The sequence below is a fragment of the Nicotiana tomentosiformis genome, chromosome 7 (genome assembly GCF_000390325.3).
Source record: "Nicotiana tomentosiformis chromosome 7, ASM39032v3, whole genome shotgun sequence".
NCBI classification, from domain to species: Eukaryota; Viridiplantae; Streptophyta; class Magnoliopsida; order Solanales; family Solanaceae; genus Nicotiana; species Nicotiana tomentosiformis.
In genome coordinates, this window is record NC_090818.1 from 50,180,137 (window position 1) to 50,192,292 (window position 12,156).

Here is a 12,156-nt window from a genome sequence, read left to right on the forward strand (position 1 = left end):
TGATCTCTTTTATTTCTTGCCACTACAAATTATACCAATAAGTTTTATGATGACCTTACTCATTTAACTTTTATATCACTAAACTGTCTGAATAATTTATTAGAAGCACCTTATATTTTTTGCTACAAAAGTTAATGATATAGTACATAGAAATTTGCAAAAGAAGTTCCTTAATTTCCAACTTTATCTCAAATTATTACAATCTAGTGAATTCAGTTCATAAATTCATATGATTTATACGTATGTTTTCACAGTCTTTGAAGTAAGTCAAACTGTTAGGTACTATAAAAGATATCTTTACCTCATTAAAATTCGACTATGAAAATACAAGAAATGAAATATTAATGAATAACATAACTAGCTGTACGTTGAACTTGGAATTTCGACAACTTGGCACTGATATGATCCTTCACTGTGCGATCACATAATACGAGTCCCTACGAGGAGTTAAACCTTCACCGTCTTAATAAACTTCAAGATATTGGTTGTGGTGTCGCTATTCCGTATTTTCCAAAAATAACGAGTACTCAATTAGTACTAAGTTTTCGTTTATTTTTCTGGACAAGTGATAAAAGACATTCCCTACTATCAGACAAATTCTCATAATCAGAGGTAAGACTAAGGCCTGTAGATCCAAAAACAATAATAATTACGCATCAATCTGATTAAGTATATCATTTTAAGGGCTAAGATTTTCTCTCGATATTTTTCTTTTATTTAAGTCATTGATCTCATATCTATAAGCAAGAGAGCTTAAGAGAAGCTTAAGAACCCAGATTGATATGAAAGATTTAGGAGACTCAAAGTCTCTTCAAGGGTTCCGGCTATCCGAAAAAACTCAGACCGAAGCGGAAGATCACAAAATGCATATAAATCTTACTGATCGTGTTTCCTTATTTACATTCTTCACCGCCAATAGCACCAACCGTTAAGGAAATTCAGAACACTTTAATTGCAACAGCTCCTCTACCTCTATTTTAAAGAGGGGGGCCTAGTATTTGAACTTAGCATCAAAAACGATAATTATATTTTATAGCTGAACTGATCTTCTAATATTTTTTCCCTAATTGATAATGTAGCCAATTTATTTAATTATTCTTAAAATATTGTTGATTTTAGGTAAACTTTTATTAATTTCACTTCCGAAAAATATCCTTCCGTTGGAGGAAATGTCTTTATTTTTCTATGATATTATATAGGCATGTGAAATAAGAATCAAATCTTTTTATTTCATTGAGTATATCAATTAGAGTATTATACTTGTACTGTTTTTCGTAGTACCTTTGTTGCAAAATAAGTCCAAAAATCAATATGGAGCTAATTAACTCAAAGTATGTACGTAAGGAACTGTAAAGTGAAAAGTAAAAAGTCATTTAAGTGCATCCCATTCATCTGTTATTTACGTAAGCAATTGTGGTCCTATGTTTTTTTGGGGCCTAAAGCCTTGGCTTTAACTGCCTTGGGGTTGAGCCGCCCGTGCTTAGTGGGTTCTAAACTCTACATTAGGTATTAGTAACTTGGTGTTGAATTTAATTTTTGTATATATTTAATAATTTTATTATAAATATAGAGTTTTGGATTAAAGCTATTGGATACTTGTTGAGCCCGTGATTACCCTTCTAGCTCCACCCGTGCTATTTTAGTCTCGCGTTCTCCTCTTAAATCTTTTACCTTTAAATTGTATTGATAACGTTCCGCAAAATACACCCTTTTAGCGTGCAGGCTGTTTTTTTTTTTTCCTTCATAGACGTATATATAACTAGTATGTAATATGTAAATCTTATTCATAGAAGACATTCAAGCGCAAGAGCAATATTGGAAGAAGAAATGTGAATCTTATTATTCATAGAAGATGATCGTGGAACAGCATAAGAAGAATACACTGTTTTAACAAATGGAGCTACTATATATATATATATATACTTTTGACTTTCCTTTGTTGTATTTCTTTCTTCAATCAAATCAAAACATTGGCTTTACGTGGAATTATCATCAATAGTGAAACTATTTATTAGCAGAAAATAATTGTGAATCTTCGATGTCGGTATCTCTTTCCAGCGCATGCAATTTTGCAAATATCCCAACAATAGGTGCTGTGTTATAAGTACAAGCCTCTGTCTGCATGTAATTTCTTCTATGATCATTGAACCGATCCTTATTATCTGGCCCACCAACTAATGCCCCAATTAATGTATTGGGATTTGGATTCTTGCGTCCGAACCAGTTATCATAGCCTTGGGTACAACTAATGAAGCTCTTCTTCTTTTTGTACGAGTCCAACGATGCACCCCTATGGTGCACCCTTCGGGGATACTTGGCTCCATAGCCAACCAAGTAACTCATACCCATTGGGTTCAAACCCAAGATATAGTCCACCTGTTATTTTTGATGAGTTAGAATTGATCAACTAATGAACAGTATCTATCACAATTCGATTTGTATCACAGTAAAAGGTGCAAATGGAACCTGTGATTTAGCGAAGGCGAAGATTTCCTCGGGTCCCACAAAACGGCGTTCGCATCTAGCCATCTGATTGGTTTCCCTGAGATGATCTGAATAGACCATGAGGAGAAATGCTGCATTGGCGACGTACTGCATGTTGTTCCATTGGCGGATATAGAGGAGGCCTCCTGGGGTGCGACGCACATTAGTTTTATTGTTTTGGTTCAGACAAGCGCAAATGTAGTGTTCTCCTTTCGAACGGTAGTCTTGGAGAATTTTGCTAAGTTCTTCTTCCTCTCCCCTCCCTTGCCTAATTGGCAGCTGCAATAAAGGAAAAAAACATAAGTCATTTGTGTTAGCGGTCAAATTGTTGCCATTTTCTTAAAAACAAAATCCATTACACTAAGAGAATAGTAAGGGGAGAGAGAAGAGGGACAACGAGAATTGAACTCACGTTTATTGTGTGAGAGATTTTTACTGACTTCACTAGACTGTAAACTTTAATTTGATGATAAATTAATGTTAATAAAAGTAGAAAAATTGTCTAACGCGACAAAACAATGGCCAAATCATGTCATACATGAGATATTAACATGAGCTCAAGTTCAATGACTTCTTAACCATGAGCAATGAGATCCAAAGAGACGGTGGCTCATTGAATTGAAGAAAAACCAAATTAGTGATTATAGTTGAAAGGGAAATTTCTTGATTGCTTCTGTGCTTGATTTGGATCTAACTATACATTGATTTCATCACAAACAACTTGCTTTGAAGTAGATTTTGCCTTAACTGGTTAACATATATATGGTGTTTGTATTCTCAAGGACAAGGGTCCCTTCTTGTCTCTATGAAATTAATTTCGTCTAACATAATTCACTATTTTCTGAGCCTACATTTACATCTCAACATGTGTCTAAACTTACTCAATTCTATTGCTATATGACATTTTAAGTTCCTTCAAATTTAAGTTATATGCACTTATTACACTATCAAATTACATGGATGATATAAAAAAAGCTACAATTTTAGTGCATATATAACTTAAATCCCTTTCCGAATATGTGACTTCTTAATCATAGCACGCTGATTACTATCGCGGCCCATTGAGAAAAATGCCAGATCAGGGTCATAGTGGAAAAGGAAACACATTACTTTTATGCTTGATTTTGGACCCTCCATTAATAACATGATTTAACATAAGTTGTGCCTAAACATATGGTGTTTTTATTCTCCAGGACAAGGATCCTCCTTGTCTCTATGAACTTATCTCTTTTCACATGATCATACATCTACAACTCAATAGGTGTCAAAACTTACCTAATTTTATTATAATATATATGCAATGTCCCAAGTATTAATGTAAATGCAAAAAGTACATGTGTAAAATAATTCAAATGAAAATGTAGAGTAATACAAATCATCTTGTACCACTCATGCATGCATATGTATTCTCAATAATAAAATCAACTAAAGCGTAGATCTACCTAATTAATCAACGATATATGAAACTATTTTTGGGTAACACTTCAAAATAATCTATGCATTCACTTTATTAACAAAGACTAACATTTATTAAATTGTAAACATGGTGACCTTATTTTATTGAAAACTTGAGCTAGTGTATAGAATTACAATTACCGTAGAGGCAAGTAGTTGAAGACCAGCGTATTTGACGTCCCAACTGAATTCGGAGATGGCCCAAGTGATCCCGCCAAAAGATTGAGCATTTTGTAAAGCATAATTTAAATAATGGGAATTGTCGGTGGCTTTGTATAACCACAAAGCTGCCCATAACAACTCATCCTTGTAACCACTCAACGATGGATAGTAACCTTTTGCTGCTCCTACACTCGCATCATACTTCCCTCTAAACTTGTCACCAAACTCAAACAACTACAATTTTGGAAAAGAATTTTATAAGTAAACTGTAGTAAACAATCAATATTTGGACTTTGGAGTATCAATTTTAAAATGTATGCCACTTGTATACACTAGTATTCAGCGATTGATTTTTAACGTATTCAAACAAAGTTATTACTAGAAAATAAGTTAGTTACCTGTTCTGCATGGATCAGGAGAAGGTGAGAGTACTGTGGATTTGTTCTCCTAAACACGATTGACGCAGCCGCCAAGGCGGCTGCTGTCTCTCCGGCGACATCTGATCCGGGATATTTCTCGTCGATTTTGTAAGCTCGACGAGATGTGGTCATGTCCTCCGGTCTTTGCCAACAATAATGATCTGTTTCTCCTTCACCAACCTGCACATAGTGACGGATTCAAAATTTAAATACTGTTTAATTTTCAATTTGAAAATGTAAGTTCTCAACTAGTATATATTTTAAGAGCTAGTATTGCATTGGATAAATACATTAGTAATTATTTTTTTCACATATATATAAGTTCAAGTCGAATCGAAATTGTGAATTCTATAACTATGGATATGTCACTGCTTGCAGATGACCCCAATATTGGTATTCAAAGAAATTAGTCACTTCTGCTTGATTTACGTCCATAAGGACAATAACAAATGGACCCACTAAGAAATCAAAGTGTGCGAAAGTGACTCAGTTGGAAATCGATAGTTCAACTCAGCTTAACAGTTATTTGGGCGCGATTAAAGGGACTTTTCACATGTTCATGAAATCTATAACGAAACAGAAAAGTTAGTTACAAACCTGAACCCAAAGAACATGAGGATGAGTGTGCGCTTTGATGAAGTAATCAGTTCCCCATTTGATAGCCTCAAGCGCGTACTTATACTCGCCTGCAGCTGCTATATCTCCACCGTATTCAATGACGCTCCACGAAAGCATCGTTATAGTGAAAGCCATCGGAAGTTGAAACTTAACATTATCGCCGGCGTCATAATAACCTCCCACCAAATCCACCTGTTAATTACAGGCGCAGTAAAATATAAAAACTAACAAACAAAAAAGATAAATAAGAATGTGAATGAATGCGTAGAATTACAGTACAGACCCCTTGATCAAGGCCATCAGTAAGGCCGGAATGGTGACGCCAAATAGCTCTTTGATTGTAAGGCAAACGGCCGGAGCGTTGAGCTTCGAAATAAAGTAGACTTTTGGAGAGAGCTTCTGCGTAATCCAATGATTGAGTGAGTGGAACTAAGGCAAATGTAAAAGCTATTGCTGTCCATTGTTGAAGAAACCATCTTCTTGAGGTTTTGTACTGCGGCGTTTTAGCTTCCATGCTTTTGTTTCCTCTCGCTCCCTTAGCTTCTCCCTATTTCCTCTTATATATACATACATACATGACTAGCACGTGTCTTTAAAGCCTTAGAATTTTTACACTCACTATTTTGTCAATTAGTAGGCTCACTTATGTCGTAATTTGAGTCCTTTGCCTTGCTGTTTAGACCTTAAGGATAATTTTACGATTAAATTAGAGCTCAAAATGTGGAAATATTTGTATTGGTAAAATTTTAATTTTTGTCTTTGTGATATCTGACTAAATATATTTAATTTTTAATTACTTGAAATGTGCACATTTGATCCTTTTGCTTGTGAACATTTGCAAATTACCATTTAATTATTTGTGTGTTACGTTAAGCTTGTATTGTTACTCTATATTTATACTTCTAAAAATAGCCTAAATATAACATGTTTCCTACGTAAAAGCACCAAAAGGCACACATTTTAATTAGATAGAAGTTAAATTTGTTGAATCATATACTACAAGGGCCAAAATCAGAATTTATCAATATTTGAGGGACAAAAACTACGAAATGAGTAAAACGCGTGTTTTTGGCAATATGAAGAACTTGAATTTTATACTTACACTCTTTAGTTAATTAAATAATCAAATCCTTGTCCAAGTTTCCACATAGATTCCTAGTAATATAATAGTGATCCTCGTTTCCTATTGTTATGTTTTAATGGTTTGGGTACAATGACTTGTAACAAAACTACCTAAACTCCCTGGAAAAAAAATAGGGAAATGCTCGTACACGTATTCAATAATGGACGTTTAGCTACTCAGCACTGTGATGTTATAACTAACGTCTCTTACCAACAATTTCTCAATATTCCTTGGTCTTTAAATAAAATTAACTTACAAATGCCCTATGTTAGCACATCAAGAATAAAATTTTGTAATTCAAGGGATAGTCTAGAGGGTAAAATATCAGGGGCGGATCCAGCCCTCTAGCACCAGGTTCAATTGAACCCAGCGCTTTTATTGTGGAGTATAAATTTATGTGTAAAAATTTATTAAAATTACAATAAATAATAAATATGAACCCATAACTTTAAAAATATAATGATGTAATGCTAAAAACCTTAATGGTTGAACCCATAGAATTTAAATCTTGGATCCGTCTCTGTAAAATATAGTGCCACATTTTGAGCATTATCAGCACCGAATGGTTTCAATTTGTAAAGTTACTAGCACTGAACTAGAATTTTAAAAATTTATGGGTTAACACATAGCTAAAGGCGGAGTCAATATTTGAAACTTATGGATTTCGGATTCTAAATTTTTTAAGTTACTGTGTTTTAAATTAATAATTTGTACGTATTCAATGAATTTCTTAAGACAAATATATAATTTGGGCCGAACCCGTATGTTCTACTCTCCCTCCGCCCCTTCACATAGCAGTAAGGCTACATCCACCACTCGCTATACATCGCAATTAAGCTACGATAAAAACTTATCCGTACTATGATTAATTAATACTTATATATTTTCACCTAAAGTCTATTGTTTGACGGTATATTAGTACGGTTTGGTGCATATGCCAAGTGTGAATAAGTGTTTTAAGTTTACCCTGTTAATTATGTGAATGAAAAAAAAATTGTCCTTTTTCTTTTCTTATTATAGCATATTTGTCATTGATGGAATTTGGTAACTTGCATCTGGCCACAGCCCGAAAATAGGATACCCATTGAATGGTTGTGACTTCTGAGAGTAAGAATAATTATGCTAATATCAACTTGTTGGAAATTAATTTACAAATTTTACTTTGTATGTGACTAAATACAAAGAGTTTTCTCTTGGACAATTAAAGCTTAGACCAATTTTAGAAGCTAGATAATTAGATTTTGTCAATTATCCGAAAGTCAATTAGTAAAATGATATGATTATATACATTGTAATTGTTATGATTTGTTAAGGCAATGAATTCATTCACGTTTGGTTAAGCAAACTCATTTATTTCCTCATCAATATGCCCACCTAGTGACTTGCTTCACTGAAAAAAGAAAATCATTATTTTGCAGGTTGACTAACTCCAAAAGCCCCGTCAATGAGAGAAAAGAAAAAGGGGAAAAAACAAAAATTCCAAATGCATGGAGGTGTTGGGGGTAGAAAAAACTTTTAGCATCTAGAATTAGCATGTTAAAAAGGTGATAGCCTACATACCGTTACAATAAGGGTGTGTTCGTTAGGGAAAAAAATATTTTCAAAAACTATTTTTTAATTTTCTCATGTTTGGTTGACTTAAATGTTTTTAAGAGCTTGGTTTCCTCTAGTTAGAGGAAAATGACTTTCCTAGCAAGAGTAGAAAAAATATTTTCCGAGACTCTCCAACGGATGGTTTCAACCTGACCCCCACCTCAACCCTACCCTGACCCAGACCTTGAACCCCAACCCCGCCCCGACCCCGGTTTTTGGCCGCCATGGCCTCCCAACACCCTAACCTCCTGACTCCTCGATTCCAGACCTTCGAACCCCGACACACCTACTCGGTTTCTTACGGTGTTTGCCTAAATTATAAATAAATTTTTTGGAGATAATTTTCTGCTTGCTAACCAAACACCAGAAAAGGAGAAGAAACAGTTGGAGAAAGTTCATAATTCTAGCTCCAGTCCTAAGGAAGTTGGGGTTACTGTAGCGACAAAGAGTTGCAACCCTAATCCTACTTCTAGAGGGATTGGCGTGGAGGCTAGTAAAGAAAGGATGGTTGATTGCGTTCATAAGAGGATTGGGAATCTTAAAGAGGTTTTAAATGTTATCATGAATCAATCTTGTCAAGAAGTATCATCACAAACGATACAAGACTCATCAAAGGCAATTGAAAACACAAGAGCTACAAAAAATAATAGTTCTTCATGAGGTGATGAAGTGGAGCTAATTGAGGATACTACAGGAGCTAATTCTAATACAAGTACCAAGGATCAAAGAGGTAACATGCAGGAAAATCAAGCTGACACCTCTGGGCAGAATGCTACAGTAAACCCTAGTTTATTACAAACTAGGGTTGATGATATTGAAAGAGATGGGAAGCAACAGGCAATGCAACCAGTTGAAGTTGATAAATGATCAGTTTATAGAGATAAAATCACTAGTGGATTAGTTGGTGATGCATTTGGGAAGAATAAAACCAATGGAACAGTAAATCCTAGGGGAACTGTCCAGGTTTTTAGGTTAGATACAAGTGATATGGTGGAGATTTCAGGTGTATGTAAGGTTGATAATTTCAATGTGGAGGTCTTAGAGGATACAGTTGGTTCACATAATCAAATAGATGATGGAAAGAACCCTGAAACCAATGGAACAGTAGTTCCTGCACTAACAACTACAGTAAACCCTTGCTTAGGGTCAGTTTATGATTTGCAGTTCAAGTTAATGCTGGAGGCTTTAGGTGTCCTAGAGCAGAATTCTAAGGTGTTGAAGGAGGCTACTAAGTTATCAGATGATCAAATTGACACTGCTATGGTACCTAAGGCAACATGTGAAATTGTTGCTATACCCAAGATAGCCAGTTTTAGGAGCGTGTCTTTTGTTCTACACATAGGAAAATGAAAAAATAAAAAGTAGAAAATAAGAATCATACATGACGTCGGAAGATCTTAACGAAAATCAAGATATATTTCGACTATCATTATACGTAACTGCAGAATTTATTAAGTCTGGCATCTAAGCTTAAACTGGCATGTGAAAAAGCAATTTCTCCCTTGCATTTTTCCCTCTTTTCCATTTTGTTTCAGCAAGCATGATCCGTTTTCTCTTAAAGTTAAATCTTTTTTATCTTCTGTCCAAGGGAGCAAATTATTCTGAGCACATTTTTCCCTTTTCATCCCAACACAAAGTTAAATATTTTTTTTTGTTTTCTGTCCAAATCACCAAAAAAAAGAGTATTCAAAAAGTCTCTCTCCTTACCCACTCTAAACAAATCATCAGTTTTACACCCTTGCAACTGGGTTTAGAGACTCATGTGTTGAAGATTTTAATATTCTGATAGAGTTATATGAACTCCCTTCTTTTCACAGTATAGATTCTGGTCCTGACTATATATGTTTTTATGACGTACCAACATCCTGAAGTTGAAACAATATCACATGTATTTTTCAGGTCATATGCTGCCACAAGAGTTTGACCTTACTTCTTCTTTTTTGCAGTATTATCCTTGGAGGGATTGTGAGCACATAATTTTTGCCCTACACGAAATCACTCCTAAAAATATTTAAAATAGTTTTTAATCATTTTGCAGAATTTTAGGTTTTTTATTTCTTTTATTTGATTGCATTTTAGATTACCTCCATTATTACATTTTAAATCATAGAAAACCATAAAAAATAATCCACTTCGTCACCTGGTACATACCAAATCCACACCAAACGATGCCATTTAAGTCACGTTTAATCAGGACCCTTCATCTCTATTGATTTAACGGCCCGAAACGGATCCATCACTTCCCTTAAAATTGTCGGACTGGCCCCTACCCTCTCCTCAAACACTTCTCTCAGATCACCTCCCTTAACCTCTCTGTCCCCTCTCTCTAAATCCCACCGTCTCCGCCGCCGAAAATCGCTACACGATGGCAGCACAACACCAAATCTACCCGACTTTGCACCGGACAATCTCCATCTCCTCCTCATCTCATATCTCTCATTGGTTTCTTTCAAAACTCCCTAGATTTTCTCGATTTATAGATCTAAGATTGCCGGAAACCCTAGTTTTTCCCCTTTCTTAACAAGAACAATCGATTGATGTTAGTTTTGGCTCATTTTGAAGCCACCAGATTTTGGTCAACCGGCCGACTCCTGCTGGAATTTTCTCTATCGCCTCATCTCTTTAGGTATACGCCTCTCATCTTTTCTCTTAATTTGTTCAAATTGCACAATTAGTTCATTAGTTTGCCTATATAACCGTGTTCGTAATCATTTTTTGTTTTTAGTGTAGCTGATAAAATTTAGTTTGCACGTTTTAGATTAGTATCTAATTACATGTTTTACTTAGTATGAATTGCATTCTTGACTGGTCTTGTTTGAGTTTATGTGAGTGCAAAATCCATTTGAAGTCTGTTTTCAGAATGAGGGTTGATTAAAGGTTTAGCTTAGGAACCGAACTTGGTAAATAATTTGCTAAATTACTTGGGAAGCTTCTAGAAAAGGGGATAGGGACTTGTTAGCAATAAATAATGGGGAAGGTTGGGTAAAATAGAAAAGAAAAAGGACTAAAAGAAAAGGAAAATAACAGAACAACTGTAAAAATCTGTTATAAAAAGATACCCTCACCCACACAATACACACTCACTATTCACCCTCACGTACTATTCACACTCATCTTTACTCTCCTTTCACATCTCACCCACTTCTCAACTCCACAAAGCTGAAAGTAATTTTCTGGATTCAAATTTTGAATTCTAGATCTGAATTCCAAAAACAAATACAAAACAAAAAAAAAGAGCTCAAAGGTTGTTTCTGATTTCTACCTAATTGCTGCATATTTTCTGGAATTCGCAAGTTGTTTGAGCTGAGGATTTGTTGTATTTCTGTTGTACTCATTTTGTTGTAGCTGAACTCCTTCATTCTTCTTTTAATTGTTGTTATCTTCTTTTAGGTATGTAACGATTCCTTGTTCTCTTCTATTTTTAGTCTATAAATAAGGATTTGGATTGTTTATGTTCAGTTTGTGTTGGTTTACTCCGATTTAGTATTTTAGTTCTCAGATCTGCTTGTTTGGCTTGTATGATCAACTCCTATTGTTGTTTATATGTTATAGCTGAATGTTTGATTAGATACTTGTGTCTAATAATAATTGATGATTCATGCTCTAAGCACATCCATATTGGTTAATGTATAGGATAAAATATGATATGACATGTGGCCAACTAAAAGGAGGACACGTGGAATCCAAGATGGAATGGCTGAGGATCGAACGCAACCACTGCGCTTGTCACCAGAACAGATAACATTCATAAAAGTGTATTAAATGCTCTCCTCCCGATAGTATTTATTAAGGAATATTCTACAGCATTAAGAGCGACGGTCTATTATAAAGAATTTGACATTTACGCTCAACGTTACATCTTCATCAATGGCCCTCATACTTTGCATTATTGGAGGGCATGATCTTAGGACCTTTTTCCCTAGGCATAGCTATAAATAGTGAGCCCAGTTACCATTGTAGAGGGGACAAAATTTTCGGCTAGAACATATACTATATTCTATGCAAAGCTTTATACAATATCACTCTCTTGCTTTTTGATCTCATCATTGCTGTGTTCGGAAACCGTGTTCACGGAAGCACTACCTTTGCTATTTCATCTATATTCCAAGGCTAAGTACTATGTATTTCTTCGATTATTATATTATTTCATGATCAAATTAGTTCACTTGTCTAAAAACTACATATAAATTCAACTGTACCATTTTACGGGTAAATCGTTTGGCGCCCACTGTGGGTCCTAGACAGCCGTGCAATTAAATTGATCCTTGCCTTTTTTACTAACGTGTTTTCATTATTTTATCT

The 12,156-nt window shown here is 34.9% G+C and overlaps 1 protein-coding gene across 1 annotated transcript; it reads right to left on the minus strand.

Moving 5' to 3' along the window:
- Positions 1–1,815: 1,815 nt before the first annotated feature.
- On the minus strand, positions 1,816–5,683 carry LOC104117678 (endoglucanase 11-like). Its single transcript, XM_009628750.4, has 6 exons — positions 5,422–5,683; positions 5,118–5,330; positions 4,500–4,700; positions 4,081–4,335; positions 2,467–2,763; positions 1,816–2,376 (listed from the first exon to the last, which is right to left on the minus strand). Exons 1-6 carry the CDS (start codon positions 5,650–5,652, stop codon positions 2,005–2,007), a joined length of 1,569 nt encoding a protein of 522 aa, XP_009627045.1. The 5' UTR covers positions 5,653–5,683; the 3' UTR covers positions 1,816–2,004.
- Between the last annotated feature and the right edge of the window lie 6,473 nt (positions 5,684–12,156).

Coding starts and splice junctions, on each gene's coding strand:
- LOC104117678 (XM_009628750.4), bottom strand. CDS start 5,652: ATGGAAGCTAAAACGCCGCAGTACAAAACCTCAAGAAGATGGTTTCTT. Junction 5,331..5,421: donor CTGATGGCCTTGATCAAGGG/GTCTGTACTGTA, acceptor TGTAATTAACAG/GTGGATTTGGTGGGAGGTTA. Junction 4,336..4,499: donor TCCTGATCCATGCAGAACAG/GTAACTAACTTA, acceptor CCAAAATTGTAG/TTGTTTGAGTTTGGTGACAA.